The sequence below is a fragment of the Leucopleurus acutus genome, assembly GCF_964270905.1.
Source record: "Leucopleurus acutus genome assembly, chromosome: 15".
Lineage (NCBI taxonomy): Eukaryota > Metazoa > Chordata > Mammalia > Artiodactyla > Delphinidae > Leucopleurus > Leucopleurus acutus.
This window is the reverse complement of record NC_139157.1, coordinates 14,377,966-14,400,660: the sequence shown is the minus strand read 5'-3', so window position 1 is coordinate 14,400,660 and position 22,695 is coordinate 14,377,966. Positions and strand designations below refer to the sequence as shown.

The 22,695-nt window shown below is 39.1% G+C and overlaps 1 protein-coding gene across 4 annotated transcripts in view; it reads left to right on the top strand.

Annotated features, from left to right (window-relative positions):
- ESR1 (estrogen receptor 1) overlaps positions 1-22,695 on the top strand; it is a 248,406-nt gene that overhangs the window by 31,808 nt on the left and 193,903 nt on the right. For all 4 annotated transcript variants that reach the window (XM_082855517.1, XM_082855519.1, XM_082855518.1 and 1 more), the window contains one exon: positions 3,423-3,613. In XM_082855517.1, the coding sequence (XP_082711643.1) occupies positions 3,423-3,613 (191 nt within the window). The remainder of the gene's footprint in view (positions 1-3,422; positions 3,614-22,695) is intronic.

Genomic DNA, 22,695 nt, shown 5'->3' with positions numbered 1-22,695 from the left:
CCAAGTGAGTCTGCATCCTGAGGACACGGATCTCTATCTGGATGCAGCTGTGCCAAGTGTGCTTGGCTTGACTCTCAAGACAGCCTTGAGCGTCGCATTTCAAGGTGCCGCAGGGCTTTGCAACCCATGAGATGATCTCACTTGCCTTTTCGCTTGATCTGTATTATATTCGTTTTTATGCAGCCCTGGTCTGGGAGTCTTCATCGAGCAGGGCTGAGCCAAAATGATTACTGACAGTGTTACATATGTGAACTTCCCATCTGGATAAAAAAGTTGCTTTATGGAGAGGAAACATGGCCTGTGTAATTTCTCCTCTCTTCTTCTCGGAGGCTTTCTGATTTTATGCCCTATGTCTACAGTAGACTTTCAGTATTCCAGGGCCATCTCAAAGGTAAAGTGTGGATGAAAGGCATTTTGCCGACGGCATGCAACGCTGCTAGATCTGGGGAAAATGGGCTTTTGCTCTTACATCTTTTACCCATATTCTTAAAATCAGTATTTGCATATCCTATTTATATTGTTTTGAAAATTGTTATATTATTGACTCAGTCATTGATTAATTCATTTGATATCAATATTTATTGAGTTCCTATTCTGGAAGAGGCTCTGTGCTCTAAATGCTCAGCGTTCCAAAGATAGACACAAGGAACTTAGTGGACAGCAGTGAAGACGAGAATGTAAAATTGAAGGAGGGATAATGTAGTAAGTAGCAGAAGAGAAGTAAAGGAAAACCTGCTATCGAGTTCAGAACAGGGATACGTTATTTCCAGCGTGTGGGGATTAAGAGTGGCTGAGAAGAGAGGAATTCATGCATGGATGATGCTAAGTGAAATAAACCAGTCACAAAAAGACAGAAACTATATGATGCTACTTATATGAAGTATCCAGAGTACCAATGCATGGAGACAGAAAGTAGAATGGTGTTTGCCAGGGGCTGGAGGGAAGAAGAAATGAGGAGTTGTTGTTTAATGGGTAAAGAGTTTCAGCTTTGTGAGATGGAAAATTTCTGGAGATTGGTTGTACAACAGTGTGAATATACTTATCACTGAACTGTACACTTAAAAACAGTTAAGGTAACAGATTTTATATTATGTTTACCTTGCCACAATTTAAAAAAAATACGGTATTTTATTATGCAGGGATGGGTGGAGGATACTTGACACCTTGGAACTTTTGCCCATGCACGTACTATTCACTCATTCATTCATTCAACAAACATGTATTGCACGCTTGCTATGTGTTAGGTGCTGAGCTGCTTCCCAAGGGTCAATACTAATGTTTGTAAGACATTGAATCTGTCAGTGTCATGCTTGCTCACCACCCCTTCCCTCCCCAGGTGCTAAGCTTCTGTAGTGAAATCTTCACAGCTGCTACCTGCTGACTTGAATCGTGCATGAGACACTAGTAAACAAACAGTAGAAAGATTCGAGGTTATTGGGGGAGCGTTGACGGCATGGTGACGAAATGGAAGGAGATGGGTAACAGAATATGAACTAGAGTTGAATACTGTGAGGCAGCTCTCTCTAAGGATATTAAAAAAATAAAGATCTCCTGTTTATGGCTGCCAACCTAAGAGCTAAGTCATTTAGAATGGAACAAACTGGCAAAGTCAGACGCACTCAACCCAAGGAGCTCCTTATTTTGTGAATATTACGGCAAATGTAGTTTGAGAGCCACTGCCGCAAAATTGTGGGCGACGTTAATGAGTGAGAAGGGCAGGGAAGGGTTGTACAATTTGAGCTAAAAGGAGAGGCAGGCTTGTGAAGGGGAGGAGTGGTGACAGTCAGGGTGGTCTGGTTATTTGGGCGGGGAGCGGAAAGCAGGAAGCATGAGCTTCCTTAACCGAGAGACCCTGGCAGCTCTATCTTCAATTCACTTTTTCTCATCTTATTTTGGTTTTGTTTTTAAATGTCATAGGCTTCATTCCATCTTTCCTTCCAATATTTTTCTACTTCTTTTTTCCCCCCTTATATACCCTGGAACACTCCATTCATTTCAAGGTATTATTGAGTGCCAACTACATTCCAGGCACTGTGCTGGGCTCTGGCTATATACTCCCCAATTCTCTCATACCACCTTTATTCTGTTGCACATGCCTAGCAAATCCTGGGTCAATGTCATTTCTGCTCCTATACGTGGTTAGATAAGACATGCAAACTTAGTCTCATCTACTCCTTTCCTTACCTCTTTGCTCCCTGTCTTCTTCAAGGTGTCTTCAGTGAAGCTGTCCCTTCTACCTGTGTATTTAATCCCAACTGCTTTACTTTCCTTCTTGACTTTGTTCTGTTTTCCCTTCTCTGTACCTTCCACCATTCCCTCCCTACTGGCCCATTCCCTTCAGTCTCCATGAGGCCTTCTCAGGCCCCTTCCATTCAAAACACGCCTTTTTGTCTTTATCTTCTTTAGTGACAACCCTCTCTCTTTCTCTTCCCATTCACGTCCAAGTTCTCAGAGGAATGGCCTTCACTCATTGTCATTTCCTTATGTTCCATCCACTCTCCACCCACTGGATTGGCGTGTACCCTCTACGGAAACTCCTTGCTAAGTGTCCTCCTTGTCAAATCCAGCTTCATTTTATCAGTCCTGGTTTTATTGGACTTTTCTGCTCCTTTGACACGATTGGTCACACTCTCCTTCTTAAAGCTTTCTACTTCTTTAAACTTTTTTGCTTCCCCGTTTCCTTGGTTCTCCCAGAACTTTCTGACTGTGCCTTCTCAGTTTCTTTTCTGAGATACGCTTCCTCCCTGAGAATTTTCAGAGTTGGTGTAATCATTTGTGTTCCTCTGTTCTTCTCATTCTACATGTTCTTGAAGAGGAATATTGAATATTGACTACTATCCTCAAATTACAGTCAAGTCATAACAACTGATACCCGGGGTTACCTTGTAACAATGATGTAAAAATTTGAATTATCTTTCTATACATGTTCTATGTTGTTCGTCAATTCATCTGACTTTCAAATGTTCCAGCTGTTTTATGCTTTGTCTCCATTTTCTAAAGGCCCTTAGTGTGGTCTAGAATTGGAATGAGCATTGGTCTCTAATGGTTCTGGGTTAATTGAGAATCCCTAAAAAAATGATTAAGTCTATTAGAAACCAGCTGATTTCATTTTGTCATTTTCTGGATAATACATTCTGGTGTAGGAAGTCCATTTTTTAAGAAAGTTTGCAATAAACAATTTCCCCTCAAGGTTAATATAATAGGCAAACCCCTTTTGCTGCAACAGACGGCAAGAGGTAATGAAGATTAGCTTACATTATGATTCATTATTTCGAAATGTCAGAATAAAGTGGATCTGCTACGTCTTCCAAGCCTCTTATTCTTTAGAGGAGAGTGCATGTTTTGCTTTTCTAATGTTAATGGATTCACTGTGTTTTTTTTGTTTTGTTTTTTTGTTTTTTTTCTCCTATTTTTTTCCCCAGGCCAAATTCAGATAATCGGCGCCAGGGTGGCAGAGAGAGATTGGCCAGCACCAGTGACAAGGGAAGCATGGCCATGGAATCTGCCAAGGAGACTCGCTACTGTGCAGTGTGCAATGACTATGCCTCAGGCTACCATTATGGAGTTTGGTCTTGCGAGGGCTGTAAGGCCTTCTTCAAGAGAAGTATTCAAGGTAATAGTGTGTTGCAAACAACTTATCCCATTTTTTAATCCTAAGAGGGGAAGCAACAGAGGAAGGCATGTGATCAGCCATTTGTACAAAACACTAATACCTAGTAGGTCCACGAGTATCTATGGTAGAAACATGGAGAAGAGACAAGATCCCAGGAGAAGGAACTGGCAAATGTCAGGGTAGTTGTGGCTGAGTCATTATGCTTCCTCCATTTGGCAAGATCCCAACAGTCTTGAGCAACTCTAGAGGAAGAGGATTTCAATAGCTGTGTCTCTGAGATGTTGTCCATGCCATGATTGGGGGATGGCAGGTGGATATTTATGTGTTGTAGGCAACTAGGCTGTTGTGATGTAGTGTGATATTAATTATCCATATATAATTATTTCTCCAGCTTAGCTTTGCGCAGATAAGCATTCTGATCTTTGCTCCAGACCAATTCTAATTTAACTCGTTCTTCTCTTGCTCTTCTTCCATCTCTTTGTTGTCTCAATGGATGACATGACCTTTTGCTAAACTGAGAAGATTCAATGGCTGGTGACTTGTAATAAGGGATGTATTATCTGTATCAAGCAGTTATTAAGTATACACCTGTAAGACTTCATTTATGTCATTTGCAATGTCTGCTTCAATCCTTTTCTTTTATACAGTTTTCCAAGTGCAGTTTCTCTGATAGACTGCCAGCTACATTTCATTTCTACTCCAGGAGTGTCTATATTGTTGCTATATTGTCTATATAGGATATACTGGGAGAAACAATCGTTTTTACTACCTAAAATATCTATGCTAAAGATCCTTTGACAAAAACAGAGACCTGACAGCAGTTCAAACTAGCTGGATTAACCTTTTGTTTTAATACTGGACCATTTTTCTCTGTTCTTATTCCTTTATCTTTTCAGCTTAAACAAAGTTTAGTATATAAATACTAAGAATATTTCTGATGGAGTTTTTGTGTGATTCCCTCTATGGGAATTGAGACTGAAGTAACTTGTTGAAAACCAGAGTCTACTAAATTAATAGGTACTGATTGCAGACACTTTTGAATAGAGAATGAATCACTATTCTCATGGACTTTTTGCTGTAGCTCTTCACTGCCCTGATGTGGGGTGAAAGCTGGGGGATGATACACAGTATTCAGTTTTCCTTTCATTGCCAGCAGATGGATTTTTTTAAAGGCTATTCATATCTTAATAGAGTAGCATGTGAGGTCAACTTGGTCCATTTTAAAAGCACTTTTTTTTGACAACTATTACTTCCACCATCTTTTAGAAATCTATTGTAAGACTGGGACTTTTTAATTAGAATTTTAATAAAATTTATAATATTATATGATAGTGGATTTTTGTATGTAGATACATACCAACACAGATTATTTAATTTTACTAGCAGATATTAATACTATCTTAATTTAGAAAAGTGATATTTGTATTTTGGTTTAACTTAGTATAAGCCCTTAAAGGTCTTTTGACAGCCATCTTCATTTGTGATTCTTCTTTTCAGTTAGTTTTATATAATCTAAGATACCATTATTTTTATCAAGCATTTAATCTGGTATGGAAAAATCATCTGACAGAGGTAGATTTAGTGGGTAGGTTCAGCTACAAACTTGGACAAGTCATTTATCTGAGACTGAGTTCTCTCATCTGTACAAATGATTTAGAGCAGGGGTCACCAGTTTTTCTGCAAAGGACCAGAGAGTAACTAGCTAGGCTTTGCAGGCCATGCAGTCTCTGTGACAGCTACTCACTCTGGCATTGTGGCCTGCAAGGAGCCATAGGTACTGTGTAAATAAATGGGTGTGTGCCAATAAAACTTTATATACACAAACAGGTAACTGACCAGGACTGGCCTGTGGGCCATAATTTGCTGACTCCCGATTTAATGTACGACAAGAGAATCGATGGTTTCCAAATCTAACGTTTTGTCTTTCATGTTTATTGAGAACTTGCTCTGTACCTGTGCTAGATAGTCTGAGGGAAATAAAAATATGTGTAAGAAGTAATCCATAATCCCACAAAATTTAGAATTTGTTTGGGAAATTTATTTGGGGAGGCAAAGGTACACGTTCTCATGATAGGATTAGAGAGTAAGTTAGTATAAAGTGCTGTGCTATGATACAGATAGGGAAGACAATAGATGAATATAAGAAAAGAAGATATTGTCAGTTATAAATGTAAAAAGACTGAGATTGAAGGTAGAAACTATCTTCCTCCAAGGAACAATGACAATATTTTCACAAATTATTTTCTTCATGTGTGTTCAGCATTTAGGAGTGTGCTATGTAACACCACATTGAACTTAGTATTGTCTCTAGGCATTAAGGCATCGGAACAGAAAACACAGGAAAAAAATACTTATAAAAATTAAATGAAGTCAATGTAAGTGTATAAAAAGAAATATTTTGTTGGTATGGCTTTATCTCAAGTTCAAATATTCAAAAAAATGTTTGCTTACTCTTTGATAGTTAAAGTATGTATCCGATATCTAACTTGTACGTACAGACTAAATAGTGGGATTTCATTATACTCTCTAAAGTTGTACCTATAAACTGCTTACAAATGCAATTTCTACGTGGCTTCAGAAACTTCTTACTTATCATGGTATGAAGACATTTACAGAAGGTTTCTTAAATGAGATGACTATTGAGTCCAAAGTTCTGCAGGAAGCCTGGAAACAAGGCAGAGTTATTAACTTTTAAAGATAGAGAGGAACCTTAAAAATTATAAAGTTCACTAATTTATTAATTTGTTCATTGAATGCCTCTACTAAGCAAAGCACGGTGTGAGGTCCTGGAGATACGATTACAGTAAAGACATAGTCCTTACCCCCATAGAGCTTAAAGGTAGTAGGAGAGGTGGACAAATAAACCAGCAGTTAAATTACAGTGTGATAAGTACCAAGATGAGGGTGAGTGCAGATTTTACAGGAGTCCAGACTTCACTTATTCCTGGTGGGGCTTGAGTCAGGCTCTCAGAGAAAGTTTCCTGATTTAAAATTGTCTGGAGAATTTTGCAAGTGAGCAAAATGAAAAAGGGCAGGTTGAGTGTTCAGTCATATGAAAATGGGACTGAGTATGCGGGTAAAGCCCAGGAGGCAAGGCAGAGTTTGGGGAGTTCTGTGAATAAAAATTAACAAAATTAATACACCATCTAAGACATTCCTGGGCCATATATTTCTTCTTAGACTGTGTAAAAACAAAGTAATTTATTTCCTTTTGACTTTAATGGCGTTTCCATCTATTTGATTTGTTTGTGTATATAAAAGGAAAATAGCAGAGCAATAGAGTCTTTCTCATCACAGTCTTGATAGCTTGGAACTAAAAAGTTTTACTGAACTTCTGTGACTCTTTATAAATCACGCTGCCCCTCAAACCTATTTAAGGACAGTGAAGGGTCTGACATGCTGCAGGTAGAAAGTTCTGAAGATGCTGTAGCTCTTCCTGTTTTTCTTGTTGCTTAAGAAGAGAGCTAGAAATGAGTATCCATCAGATTACTCTAGTGCTCTAAGTGTTTAGTTGAAGAGGTAAAGTGTTTGACTTGAAAGCATACAAATTTTCATCCCCTGCCTAGTGTATGAACTTGATTACTCAAGAAATTGAATAATGGCCTCCAGTTGAACATACTTTTTTTTTTAAGTGAAGTCAAGGACACGATTTAAAGGAGATGGGTGAAATTGGATATTCTGTGAATTTATTAATCACTGTAGGTAGAGGAGCAGTGTTCCTTAAGATGTGTTGTAGGCAGAGACTCTTGGATGAGTTACATAAGGAGATTTGGTTATAGGTTCAGCAGCCAAGTACTACCTTTGAACATTATTCCAAGGAAAAGGACTCCATGGAGCTCGCAGCTTGGTCATAATATTACAAATAAATATTATAAAGATCATAATATGGTCTTATATTATAAATGGTCATGAGGCACAGTGGAGGCTCAAACCTATCTGTACACCCCTAGCTGCACCGCCACTTTATATTTTCTTTCTAAGGCATCTGTGGAAGATGCTTAACACTATGCTTAACAGATATGGCCCAGGCCCATGTTGACTTAAAGGTTAGCTAAGGCCAGAAGGACATGGTATTAGGGTGGAGTCTGGTTATGGTTCAGCACAGCGGGGGTCTTAGGTCCGACAAGGATAACTGATGTCCTTACCCACCAGGCCCTAGAAAGCTTCAGGGTGAGAGTCCAGCACCCTGGATAGCTCCTTCAGCAGCTGCCAGGGGTAAGCAGAGACTGACTTTCTAAAGAACCTCAGGCCCGTTCAGCTGGTCTGTGAAAAGAGAACTTAGTTCTTTTGTGCTTAGGAATTCACTCTTGTTTGCCCAAGATGGGTTCGTTTTTATGCTAAGTTTCCCATTTCCAGTCGCCTTCTGTCTTGACCTATGCGCCCCTGTCTAGAAAAGGCCAGAGGATGGGGTAGAAGTGGAGGCTGCCGCTCTCTCATTACAAAACTGTCATCTCTGGAGTCATTTCAGAGATACATCTCAGAGTTGATCCTGGCAGTCCATGCACCCCAAAATACTAAGTCTTTTGTCTCCACGTTTCCCTACTTGCTCCTCTGCAGTCTAGTCTCCAAGTGACAGCAGGAGAGCTCTTTTAGATACATTAATCAGGTCATACGGTCTTAAACTTAAACTCTCACTGCACTTAAAGTCCAGATTCCTTTCTATGCCTTAAAATACTCTGCATGGTCGTATTCCTGCTTCCTTCTCTCCCCATCACTGTAATCCAGCCACGATGGCCATCTTTCTCTTCTCCCAACACACGACACACATTCCTTTCTCAGGACCTTAGTATATATGGTTCCCTTTTTACCTCCCCTGATTACCCCACCAAAAATAACCCTACAAACCTTTGCCTTTAGTTTTTTTTTTTTTTAAAAAATACCTTCCTTACTTTCCTTTAAGGCCCTTAAACCCTTAATGAACTTACAAATTTATTCATTTGGTTGATTATTATCTGTCTGCAACAGGCGCCACCTTCAAATATTCCTGCCCAAACTTGGGTGGAAGCTCAGTGAGAGCCGGTTTCTGGTCTGGTTTGCCCTGTTTGTTGCTATAACTCCCATGTCTACAGTCACGTGGGCACATGTCTGTTAAATGATAGAACATGGCAAGAAGTCAAAAGAATAGTAGATAAAACCTGCTGGAGGGCTTCAGAGAACAGAGTTATTTCATCAGGTCAGGCTAGCAAGAGAAGTGTTAATGCAAGTGGTATATTTGATGTAGGCCTGGAAAGAATTGGAGGATTTTCATAGGCGTTAAGAAGTTTGGAGAAGAATTCCAGAAATGTGAAACAGCATAAACCAAGAAATGCACAGTGGAAATTGGGTAAATCAACTGTGAAAGAACAGAGGGCTTGCTGTCTTCTCTCTGCCTCTTTATTTTCCCTCTTCGTCTCTCTACAAGCAGGCATTCCACAGAGTTTGCAACCTCTGTTCCTTTCACTTGCTCATCCTTTTCTCCACCCAGTTTTCTAAGCAATGTCGTACATATCTGTTATGGGTTGAATTGTGTCCCCCCCAAAAAGATATGATGAAGTCCTAATCCCCCAGTACCTCAGAATGTCACCTTATTTAGAAATAGGGTTGTTGCAGATATAATTAGTTAAGATGAGGTCATACTAGAGTATGGTGACTAATGTTCTTATTGGAAGAGGAAATTTGGACAGAGAGACAGGGAGGATAATGCCATGAGATGATGGAAAGAGATATTGAAGTGATGCATGTACAAGCCAAGGAACAGCAAGGATTGCTGGCAACACCAGAAGGCAAGTAATTCTTCCCTACAGCCTTCAGAGGGAGCATGGCCTTGCTGACACCTTGATTTCAGACTTTTAGCCTCCAGAACTGTGAGGCAATACTTTATGTTGTTTTAAGTTACTCATTTATGGTACTTTGTTATGGTAGCCCTAGGGAACAGTATTTAAGACCTACAGTATAACAGCTATGTAAATATCTTCCAAGTTTAGCTCTTGTACCAGCCCTGCTTCTTAGTGACGCCTACATATCCCTGACACTAGCCACTCCTCCTAATTACTTTTATATCAGTTCCCTCACCATTCCCTCAGGCATCTACACTTAAAAGCTTGGAGGTAGTTATCCTCATCTTTTCACTTTGCAGTCCTTCCCTGGGATGGTTCCCATCAGAACTGTTGTGTAATCCTGTTGGGTCTATCTCTTTAATGTCTATCCATCCAATTCCCACTACTTCGAGTTTGCCCCATTAACTTTCACCAGGATCGTTGCAGTAATTTAATTTTTCCTTTTTCCTTCTTCATTTAAGTCACTTCCTTCATTTGTTTTCCTTCTTCCAAACCTGTCTGCACACTGACAGTCTATTAACGTTAGCAAATCACTAATCATAACAATACTTTGCACAGAATTCTTTAATGACTTCTGGGGCCCATGGAATAATCCTTAGACAACCAAGCATTCAAGGATTTCCCCAGTCATGTCCTAGCCTATCTTTCTGGTTGTCTTAAAGTCATCGTTTCTACTTCTGAGGTAGACCCTCTAGACTGGACTACATACTGTTATTCAAACATGACTATCCCATTTCTTTGCTAGGAATTTCTTTCTGGATTTACCTGTAAAATTTCTTCTTGTCCTAGTCAAAGTGATTGTCATCAAACTTCTGATGTTAATGCAGAAGTTCTCTTTCTTCTTGGCAGTCCGTTTTACAGTCAGCACTTTGTATCTGTGGGTTCAACTAACCCCGGATTAAAAATATTAATAAAAATTCCAGAAAGTTCCAAAAAGCAAAACTTGAATTTTCCTTGTGCCAGCCAACTATTTACATAGCATTTACACTGTATTTACAACTATTTGCATTTACATTATATTAGGTATTGTGAATAATCTAGAGATGATTTAAAGTATACTGGAGGATGTGTGTAGGTTATATGCAAATGCTATGGTTATTTTATATAAGGCACTTGAACTGCCACATATTTTGGTATCTGAGGGGGATCCTGTAACCAATCCCCTGAGGATACTGAGGGATGACTGTACTTTGTTCCCATTGCCTAGGATTGCAGGTACAGGCATACCTTGTTTTACTGCTCTTTGATTTATTGCTTTTTGCAAATACTGCGTTTTTTACAAATTGGAAGTTTTGCGGCAACCCTACATCAAACGTCTGTTGGCACCATTTTTCCAACAGCATTTGCTCACTTCATGTCTCAGTATCCCATCTGGGTAATTCTCGCAATATTTCAAACTTTTTCATTATTACTATGTTTGTTATGGTGATCTGTGATCAGTGATCTTTTATGTTACTATTGTGATTGTTTTGGGGCATCATGAACTGCACCCATACATGATGGTGAATTTAATTGATAAATGTTGTGTTCTGACTGCTCCACTGATGAGCTGTGCCCTAGTCTCTGTCCTTCTCCTTGGACCTCCCTATTCCCTGAGACACAACAATATTAAACTTAGGCCAGTTAATAACCCTATAGTAGCCTCTGATTGTTCAAGTCAAAGGAAAAGTCAATCGATGTAGCAAACTTCATTGTTGTCTTATGTTAAAAAATCGTCACTTTGAGCAACCACCACCCTGATCAGTTATCAGCCATCAACATTGAGGCAAGACCCTCCACCAGCAAAAGGATTACTCGCTGAAGGCTCAGATGATGGTTAGCATTTTTAGCAATAAAGTATCTTTTAATTAACACAGGTACATTTTTAAGACGTAACGCTATTGCGAACAATAGATGACAGTATAGTGTAAACATAACTTTTATATGCATTGGGAAACCAAAAAATTCATGTGACTCCTTTTATTGTGATATTCACTTTATTGCAGTGATCCAGAACCCAACCCTCAAAATCTCTGAGGTCTGCTTGTATTAGTGTATGTGTGTCTTTCTCTTACTGACTGTGAGTCTCCCAAAGGCAAGGCCCAAATCGAGGCTTCATATTACAGGAGTCACTCAATGAATAAATACAGGAAGGAAAGGATGGTTAGGATCAGTTTGCTTTAAGCAACATAAAAGCCATTACGTTTTTTCAGTCATGGGAGAGATATGACAAAACAGTCTTTAATTAAGATGAATCAGCCAGAGGCATTTAGGAGAGACCAGAGAAGGCAGCAGCTAAAAGCACGAGGATGAATTTGTCTGATAGTCACATACCTCAGACTTACTAAAAATCTGAACTTTGGTATTTGTGAAATGGGAAAAAGGAATAGAATGAAGGATATTATAATGAAAGAATCTACATTGTTTTAAGATGATTCAATATGAAGTATCTGGAAAAGAAGAAAGTTAAAGAGGTTCAAAAACAGAGGGAAAATGCTGGTGTCATCACCTGAACTGGGAAAATCAACAGGAAGGCCAAACAGATAGGGGTAGAGAAAATTAAATTCCAGACGTACTGAGTTTAACGTGATAGCTGGACATTCAGATAGAATTATCCAGCAGCTACAGAAACAGAAGCGGCACCCTGCAGACAGTCCAGGGTGGGAATTGGAATCGATTTCCTCAATTAATTTTAAAGAAACTTGATGAAATGAATGGTTTAACTACTTCCTGAAGGTGGTCCGTTGTTAATAATGAAGAAGTAACTCCAGAAACATCCTCTTGATTCTCATGATAATATGAGTTTCCTGGATCTTACCAAAACCTTGTAAGAAGCACTCATTATTAAACGTGTATGTTCAAGGCCCTTCTAAACAGGAAAATCACAGATTAGCCCAATAGGGCCAAATGCTGCTCTCCAGGATCTTACAATTTGAGAACATGCTGGTACCAACACATTAGCTGTACAAATAGTAAATGGCAGGAACAAATCGGAGCATTTTTATGATGTTCAAATAAAAAAGCAAGCTTCCCCCCCACCCCCAATTATTAATACTATGGGAGTCCACAGACATCTTTTCTAACCCAGAAAGATGCAAATTGTGCAACAGAGAAATAAGACAATTGGGCCCAAAGGGCAGGAGAGTTTTAGGGTGTATACATATGAGCTATCATGTAATTTTCAAATGAAAGAATTTATAATGAAACTTTTTAAAAGAAAAGTCTTACCTCCAGCTATTGGTAAACTTGCCAGATGTTTGGCTCCTGGCTGTCAACGGAGAAAAAAAGAAAGGCACAACCCTAAAATTTAAGACTTGAAAACCTCCTTCCATGTAAGAGTGCCATCCCTATTACCAATTTTAAGTGCTAGTTACTCTTTAATGCTCCAGTATGAAAATTAGAGGTGTGTGCACACATGAATGCATGCATTTGAAGACTGGCTCAGAAACGCAAAATCATAGTCTTTCTACCTGTGAAATGACAGTGGCTGTTCTTTTTTTATCCTTCAGCCAAATAATCTTTATCTTGGAGATAATTAAGACAAAATGCATCTGACAAATAAACTCAGTCTAGAGCCCCTATTTCTTGGCGGTGCTTGTGGACACAGCTGAAGCTTTTAGAGGTCTTTAAAAACCATGGCAACAAATGCCTTTGAAGGGTAAGCAAAGGTTCCAAATGTTTTTAATCGCTGGTGTTTTTATGCTACCACTTCAAGCATTCTTTTTCCTTTTTTTGTCCATCTGATTGAAGTTAAATTTCCAATTTCCCTACTAAATGGTTCTGTCCTGGTCCTGGCATTGACTATTCCCATTAAAGTAGTAGACTTTGTGCCCATATATAGTGGTTAAGCTTATCAACAATTCCATTAGAAAGCCTTGTTTATGAGCGGCAGTAATTTCACACAAAAATTATAGATAGCCTTTAATAGGCACATTTTCAAAGGGCATTAACTAGCCCTCAAAATTATGTGCTAACACTGTTCTTACAAAACCTACCAATGGCGTCCCGTGGCCTAATCCTGCCTAAATTTCCCTTTCCTTCATAGAAAGCTGCTGTTGATACCGTTAAAATGCTATTTCCTTTTAGATCCTTTCAGAGAGAACGGGCTGATTCTCTGATACTCATTCAGAGAAGCGTATACTTCGAGATGTAGTCTGATCATTTCTGAACTATGTATTATACTTTGCTATTTCAGAACTGTGCATACAGGTTATACTGTAACCTGCTCGCCTGGCTTTTTGACTGAAAAATAACAACACTCAAGAAAAATCTGTTTCATAGATCTGCCATCCACTTTGTAAAATTTTTTCTTGGAATTATGTTAATTCTCTGCTCATGTGTGAGTTTTAGAGCAGATTTAATCTTTTTAAAGAAAAGTAGTGCTTTACTTGAGAAACAGAGAATATAGTGGGGGAAATATTTCTGTTATTTTCCTCACATTTTCGTCTTCCTTTAGCTGAAATAAAAAAGAGATTTCATTTTTTCAGTTGCTAAGAAATAAAGGAACAAAGAAGTAAACAATTTAATTATTAAATTATAATTTCTCTCTGCCATAGGTACTATTCTGTTTTCTTTGAGAAAGGGTACATGGGTTTTAAATTTTATCCAGAGGAACATCATCTTTATCCGATCCATTTGGCGGTTTCAAAATCATGTATTAGGAAGTGTGGAGTGAATAAGTAAAGAAATTCTTAAATCATCCCCCAGGGGTGAGTGGCTAGATTACATTTATAAATATACATTTTTTGTGTGATTCAAATCCAAGCACAGTGATTTAAAAGAATCCTACACACACTTTACTATATTTCATTAAGTGATGCACACAATATTTTCCTTATACACCAGAGAAGATAAGTTATAGTTCTTAAGATAATTGAAATTCATAATTGTTTTGTTCCTTTGACACTTCAGAGTTCCTAATGAGAGATTTCATTTGAAAATTATGTAAAAGTACACTTACCACTACTACTAACCAGTGACACGATGGTAGCTGTAGTCACCTTGGAGATGGTTTTCTTCTTTATTTTGTTTTTCTGACTGCTAGCATGTTGATCACTCTTCCTGCTACACAAGTGCCTGCAGACCAGCCCCATCTCTGCCCTCTTGACCGACCTCCTCGCGTGCAGTTCCTCATACTGGCCTCTGTTCTTATCAAGTTAATTTGGTGGGTGTCTTCACCAACCCCTTGTGGGAGTTGTTCTCCCTCTGCCTGTGTTATCTGGTACATGCCATTCCCTCCCCTCTCACCACCCAACCTGATTTCTACGAAGTGTTGTCTTTCACCAGACCCAATTCTTGCTTTTCCTTATTGCACTTTTCTTAGCTCATGTCTTCTTAGCCTACAGACCTCCCTCCTCAAGTTCCTCACAGCCTCTCTACCCAAGATGGCTAACTCTTCGAGTTCAGAGACTTAGAACAAGATTTTTTTATGCAACAGATATTTCTCGAATGACCATTTTATTTTAGCCCTGGGAGAAATGCAAAAATATAAAATCCATAGACTGTGAGATCCAATTAAGAATTCAGCTTGTACAAAAGTGGAAAGATTGTAATAATACACACTAAACCATAGAAGCATTAAACTCAGCACTACAGGAGATGCCACAAAGCAGTATAAAGGAACAAAGGGATATCTCAGAAGATAAGGTTATGAGTTGAGAGGAGGGAGTGGGCACAGAGCACTGGAGTAAACCTGAAGACATCGTGGTGTTTAAATGGACACTCTGTTCAGAGGACCAGGTGGAGAGTTCTACTTCATTGTAAGTGCCCTGTGATCTATTGTTGTGATCTCATGGCTCGCTTCTGCATGTTTAATACCGTAGAACATTATATATTTTAGGGGAGTATGGGTTTTTTATTTTTTTTTGAAGTTTACCTGTAGTTTATTTTTTTAAATTTTTATTGAAATGTTGATTTACAGTGTTGTGTTAGATTCAGGTGTACAGCAAAGAGATTCATTTTCATAAATATATATGAAACCCATATATATATATATATATATATATATATGGGTTTATTATTTGTAACATATTTTAAAAACATATTCCATGTGTATATCTGGACCGCTTTTATTAGCAGTAAGTCTGTCATGTATTCAGAAGTTGATAACACTTTACTTATTTCCAGGATAATGTGCTATTTCAGTTTACTTTTGAAGTTTGACATGGGAGTGATGTTAATAAAAACCTGAAGATGTTCCTCTGAAGTAATATGTAATGTAGCTATTATGGAGGTAAATGTATTTGATATTTGATGTGGAAGAAAACAGTTGGTCCCAAGCTAAGATGTATTTAAGTAGGCTTAGCTTAGACTCCATAATTTTTCTGTTTGCAACTTTCTTGACTTTTTTCCTTGGTTTTAATTTTATGAGATATTTATGAAACGGTGTTCTAAAAAATGGCTAGAGACTTTCACTTCTAAGCTTTGACGTAAACTTCCGTATAATGTGAACCACTGATAGATGATAAACTTAGATACATCCTTTAATTTTTAAAATTGTGGCAGGAAACCTGATCTCAGAGAAGAAAAAAAAATAATTTGGTCAGCTTTAATCAATTTTGTAAAGGGCATTTGGAGCATTTCAATTCCTCTCTCCTCCATTCTTTCTGTATAATACTTTATCCTAAGGTTGGTACTGTTGAGGCAGTTGGTGTAAAGGCATAAGATGACAGCACTACGTGAATTTAGATCCCAGAAATGGGCTTTTTTTTTTTTTTTTTCACTCTACCACCTGTTCTGGTTGTGTTCCTTCCTGAATTTTTGTAAATCCACGCAAGGACCAGGATGGGCAAGGTAGGTGCTGGTTCAACTCCTACCAGGGCTGAGGTATCCTGCTCCTTTTTCTTACTTTTGTATCTCCTTCCTGAACCAAGTAAGGGCACCAGAGTCACAATCCTGATTTTGGATCCATTTTCCTAGAAATATAGGTACTGTTAAGATCCCTGTGGACCATGTATTACTCATGAAATGCTTCCTAGAGAGATGCTTTTTCTGAATACAAGACAGGAGAAAGTCTTTGAGTCAAAAGTTTCTTGTAAACACTTCCGTGTGTGTGTGTGTGTGTGTGTGTGTGTGTTGTATTAACATACATATGCACATATACATAGGTACATACATAAATACACATATTCACATACACTCATATATAGAGAGGGAAAGAACTATGTACAGACTTTGGAAATAGGTACTACAGTATATTAACAGTGACTATCTCTGAGTTATAAGATTATGACTAAATTTTAATCTTTTTGATAATCTGCATTTTAATTTTTCTAATAAGTATCTTTACTGGTGTAATAAAAAATTATTTTAAAGATCCATGTCGTAATTGACTTATTTCACACTAGTATTTACTTTCCTTTTTCCTCAGTAGAGAAAGATTGTCGTGTATCTAGCAAGTCCTCATACCTGAGTTTCCAAACATTTTTATTCTCTGTTTGCAAGAGGACCCATATGCACTGAAGTAACAGCTTTCATTTTATTATCCATGGGCCCAAGTGAAATTGCATCAGTTGGATATGAGGTAGCTGAGGCCAGTAAAGTAGTATTCCTTATGCGTTGTTGAGAAGCTATAGCAGAGGAGGTGAGAGGCCTTGTGTCAATGATACCTAAGGAATCTAGGTCTTTAGAGTAGCTGGCCTGACCAGCAAGGATGAAACATTTCAGTCATGCAGCCAAATAGCGATTGTTTACCTAATCATACATCCCGGGGAGGAAGAGCCAGCCTTTTGGGAGGGCCTTGGGTGTTAACAGTTGTTGATGGCAGTCGCCCGCTAATAGAACTGAAACACTGTTGAAATGAGGAATTGCAATCCGGATGTCCAGAACTGGCAGCTCTCAACTTCCTTTTCATATTTCTCAAGTCCCACAGCATGAAAAAGTCTTTGTATTTCCAAAGGATGTTCCCAGTCAATCAAAGACTTAAAATTTAGTCATTCAAGAGGACGAGTGTCAGTAAGAGTTGCCCCCCTTTGATTTGAATATGGTGGGACAGCCACTGAAATTCACAAAGCTTTGCATTAGAATGAGGCTTTTTTTCCCTTGGTGTCTTAACCTTTTGGCTAAGGTACTAGACTGCATTACACCAGCATTTCCCAGACCTTTCAAGAAAAAGGATTAAAAGGGGAAAGGGGATCAAATTTGAGGACTGATTGAGAAAACACATCCTGACAGTAAGCTTTCGTGAAAGGAGTGGTGCTTTCAAATGCATTTGCATCTTATGTTTGTCCTGAGGGCTCTACACAGTTGAAGAGCATACTGCACACATGGATGACATACATGAGCTGATCACTCTGGAGGCAGTGCTTGATCCTCACCTCGACTGTCTGCCCTTTGCCATAACTCCTTGTGCCAATGGCATCGTGACTGATGACATGTACTTTAGCAGTTCATTCTGCTCCCACTTCTTCATTTAGAAATTTTGTACTTTTCATTCTGAAAGTGGTTGGATAAAGGGTAGGAAAGTCATCTTGAAGCAGCTGGAAAAATTGAAAGCAAAGAGTTATCTTTGGCTGTAATGGACTAATCACTGTAATGAAAGCAAAGAGTTATCTTTGGCTGTAATGGACTAATCATTGTAATGGTTCTATTCTCTTGTTTGTTTATCACAAAAAAAGTAAATGTATACCTTTAAGAAGGCCTTGGGATAGAAAACTAACTACTCAGTGACAAGGAGCAGATGCTCTGGTCTTCTCGAATAGACTGTCTGATGTGCCAGGGGGTTCCGGGCTCTGCGTTGGTGGCTCCCGGCTACCCCAGGTGAGGCTCAGCGGTGGAGGACATCTTCTCTGTGCTAATGTGCCCCTGAGATGAGATGAGCTGTTTCTTCTTGCCTCGGGGCAAAAACAGAGTATTTTGTTGCATTAACTCTTAGAAATGTGAAAAGCGTGTCTTAGTGATTTTCTTTTTAGAGATGTGAAATTTTCTCACTTGACCGTCATAATGCTGGAGCTCCTTTATCCAAATTAATTTTAGTTTTTAAGGCCATTCAATTTTTTTTTAAATCCCTTCATTTTTACCTCTTCAAGAAGGTAGCTCTTTGAAATATTACTAGTACTATCACCACTACTACTCCTACTACCACCACCACTCTACTACTCCTAGTAGATTAGTCCTTTTAGTTCTTTTGCCCTGGAGTAGTTTGCCTGTATGTGGTGAAACATGTCGGAGTCAAGAAACCATTGGAATAGACAAGGTGAGGAGTAAAATTGGATAGAACTGGGGACTAATAGAGGAACACAGGACGCGCAGCCTGGCAGCTGACGGGGACCCTGCCTCACCACGTGGAAAGGCTGCTTTGCCGAAGGAGAGGCAGCAGCTGATTTGGAAGTAGAACCGGCAACTATTCATAGCAGATTGGATTTTGAGGGAGAGAAAGGGGATGACTCTGGCATGTTGTCAGGATGGTTGGAAGAACACTGAGGCTAATGCTTGCAATTTTTTTTAATGATGCCTTTGGACCACCGAGCAACTGGGAGTTGAATGTGAGATGAGCTCTGGCCTGCCATCCCACCTCTTGATCCATTCCTCTCTGTTTTTAGTATTGTATCTGTGAACTAGTATCTTACTTTCAATTGCTTCATTATTTTCCTAAGGAGTTTAGCGTGGTATATTCAGTAGGAACGAGACCACAGTCATACCTCGTATGGTACCATCCTGCTTGGGACTCCCCTTTTGCTTAAAGCCATAACTGCATTAGGGATTGCTGTGATTATCATTCATGGTATGAAATCATTTAACTACTTAATAGTGTATTTGAAATAAAGGGACTAGAAATTAAGGAATGAATCATTTATCAAGAAATAACAGGTCACGTTGATTTATTTCTGCACGACTTTAGTAGAAACTTTTTCCTTCAAAATCGGCTTTGTTTCAGTTACCAGTTAAGTGGGGTGAACTGTTATTAAAAAGGCCTGTGTGTCATTACAGTAGCATTCTTCGAAGAAAATCTTTACAGGAGCAGTTATCATGGGGCTATCTGCTTGGTACCTGCCAATATGGCAGTAGATCAAGAAGGGTCAGAAAAACGAGGCTTTTAGTATGGAATTAGAGGCAAACAATTTTAAAATTAAACTTGTTGGATATGTAAATTATTGGAATAGACTTTATTTTATGGTTGGTTGAGTCTAAAGAGTCCATTATAAATCTTGCTATGTCCTGATAGCGACACCAAAGAATGTAATCTCTGTGAGAGCAGTCCCAAACTGTGGACTCTGCTTCCAAACTGAACAAGCATTTTGCAGTAAATTAGAAAAAAAAATCACAATAACCTTTATAATTGTTGCTTCAAAAGGAGAATTTGGAATGGCACCAAATTATTAATCAGTAGAAAGAATAGATTTCAAAAAGGTAATTATACCAAATTTAACACTTCTTGAAATATTATATATTCTGTTAAATAAAGTGTAGTCCTTCTTCCCTGTTCTCAGTGAAGATAATTCAGGTAGCTTGAATCAGGAATCAGAGTACAGATTGGCTTAACAGTTTGGGGCTTACTGACTTTAGATGACTTTCGTCCTTTATCTTCTTGGGCAGGAGAGGCAGCCACGTTCACTTTAAGGCCCAGAAGTGAATTATTAGTTGAGTTTAGCCCTTTTCAGAGGCATGTTATGACTCTCCTACATTCTTGGACAGTTAGACTGCAATTCTCTGTTGTTTAAAAAGGTGTTTGAATGTATTTTATTAAGAGGTTCGAATAAATAGCTATTTTTCTTACATTTTTGCTTTCTTTTTCAAGCCTAAGAATAGTTTCCAGCTCTGACAGTTAGCCTTATGCCGACTGAAGTGAATTTTTGGGTAGGATGAAGTGTTTTGGATGACTTACACTTGACTGCATAAATGTAGCCTAGCAAGTTATATAATGTGAAGAGAATTACTTAAGGGTAAAAAAGGATTGTTTAACTATTAAGAAATGATAGGTTATTCCAGATTGGTTTGAAGGTCTTGTCATTTAGGTGCTGTCCCTTAAAAGCTCAGCTCTTCTGGTCTGGAGATTGAGTTTCTAATAGTAATGATGGTTAAGACTTCTCTGGTGGCACAGTGGTTAAGAATCCACCTGCCATTGCAGGGGACATGGGTTTGATTTCTGGTCCGGGAAGATCCCACATGCCGTGGAGCACCTAAACCCGTGCACCACAACTACTGAGCCCATGCGCCGCAGCTACTGAAGCTTGCATGCTCTAGGGCCCAGGTGCCGCAACTACTGAAGCCTGCGTGCCTAGAGCCTGTGCTCCGCAGCAAGAGAAGCCACTGAAATGAGAAGCCTGTGCACCACAATGAAGAAATAAACCTTTAAAAATCATAATAATGATGGTTAATGTTTAATAAGTACCTGCCCTGCTCCAGGCTTTACGTTAGGGTTTCATATGCATCATCTCATTTAATCCTCCACAAACTTCTAGGAAGTCAGCACTAATATTACTCTTATTTACAGATGAGGAAACTGAGGTGTATAAGAAACAAAACCAGTATTGAACCCAGCTAGTTGGACTGCAGAACCCATTGTGTTGTGTTAACCACTGTGTTCTTTGGCATCCCCCAAGGGAAGGAATGCTTCTAAAAGGGACACTGGAAGTGAGGACTGCCACCTGACCATAGTTGGCTCCTTGTCCCACTAAGATGACAGGCAAGAAACGGTGGGTACAGAGTTGACTGGGGTTAGTCCTGTTTGCAAGGGGAAAATGGGGTTGTTACTATCCACTGAGCAGAATCCGGGCCACCGCCCTGTGCCTACTTATACCCTATTGGCATAGGATAAAAGTGAATGATGACTCCACCCTCTATATGGGGAGGGGACCAAGACCCTTCACAGATAAAGGTTTGGGTCAGCAGAAATCAAGGGATGCCAGGCCCAGCTGGGGCAGGAGGAGGGTCACATACTCGACATGGCTTCAAGACAGGAGCATCTGCCTGTGTTTTGGGCATCTGCTACTCATTCTCTGCTGGACTATCTGAGGACCAAAAAATGCAGCTCACACTTAACCTTTTCCCCATTCTTTATAAAAGAAGTGTGGTGTTTTCTTTTGCTCAGTGAAGTTCTGGTGGTTAAGTTTATTGCTTGGCCCATGGGTTGCTGAGCAGAGAGAAATAACCACTGGATGGGAATGGCAGGAGAACCAGAAAAGAAATGAAGATTGTTAACTGGGCTAGTTAACAATTGTTAACTGGGCTAGCTAACAATTGTTAGCTGGGCTAGTGTTGGTTTGAAATTTTTAAAATATTTTTTCTTTTTTGATTATTAAAAAACAATGAATTCACAAATACACATGGTTAAATGTTAAACAGTACAAAATAGTATATGATGAAAAGTTAAGGTCTTCCTCTGCTCCCATTCAAAAGTCCATACTTCCTTTCTTGATAGGTAAACACTGTATTAACAGTTTCTTCCAAAATTTACATAAATATACATACACATATGCATACACACTTATACATACATATGCATATTTTGGTAACATAAGTGGTATCATACTCTACACATTATTTTGTGCCTAGTGTTTTTCACTGAATAATGTATAGTGGAGATTTTTCCATACTAGTACATACAAGTCTCCTTTTATTTTAATGGCTGTATATTAGTCCATAGTAATACCTTCTGTTGGCACAAAGTTTTATGGTTGACCGAGTGTTTGCATATATTATCTTTCTGGGCCTCATGGTAGCCACTAGGGAAGGTATCAGAAGGCCCAGAGGGGTTGCCTTGTTCATCCAGGATGGCATGGGACTCAAATAGAAGTTCAGTGCTCCTGGCACTGTGGCATTCCCTAAAAATGCCTGTATTCCTTCCACTTAGTGCCACGACCACCAGTGGAGGTCAACTCTTGGCAGTAGCCAAAAAAAAAATCATCACTCTGGAACCTCAAGAAGCCAGGTGAAAAGGAAATGTGTACTTCAGGAAAGTGAGAAAAGAGAATAATCATAGTTTAGAACTAGAATGGGCCCTAGTGATCAACAGATTCATCCCTTTCCCTGTACAGATGAGGATCTGCGTCCAGGACATCAAAGGCTTGTTCAGACCATACAGCGATGCCATTTTATTTCCTGAGGCTAGTTCTGGAGAGGGGAGGGAAAGGAGACTCTAGACTTTCCCAGGCTCTCTCGTTCTCATCAGCTACAATGGGGTGTGGACTGCATATAGACCTTTGAGAAATGAGAAAACTTTCCAAGCACAGTGAAGTGGCTTGTCTGAGAGAATGCTCCCTCCGGGGCAGTATGACCACGTAGACTTGAGCTGTCTGGACGCCCAGACAGTGTGGATTTTAATACCACTTCTGCTTCCCACTCATTCAC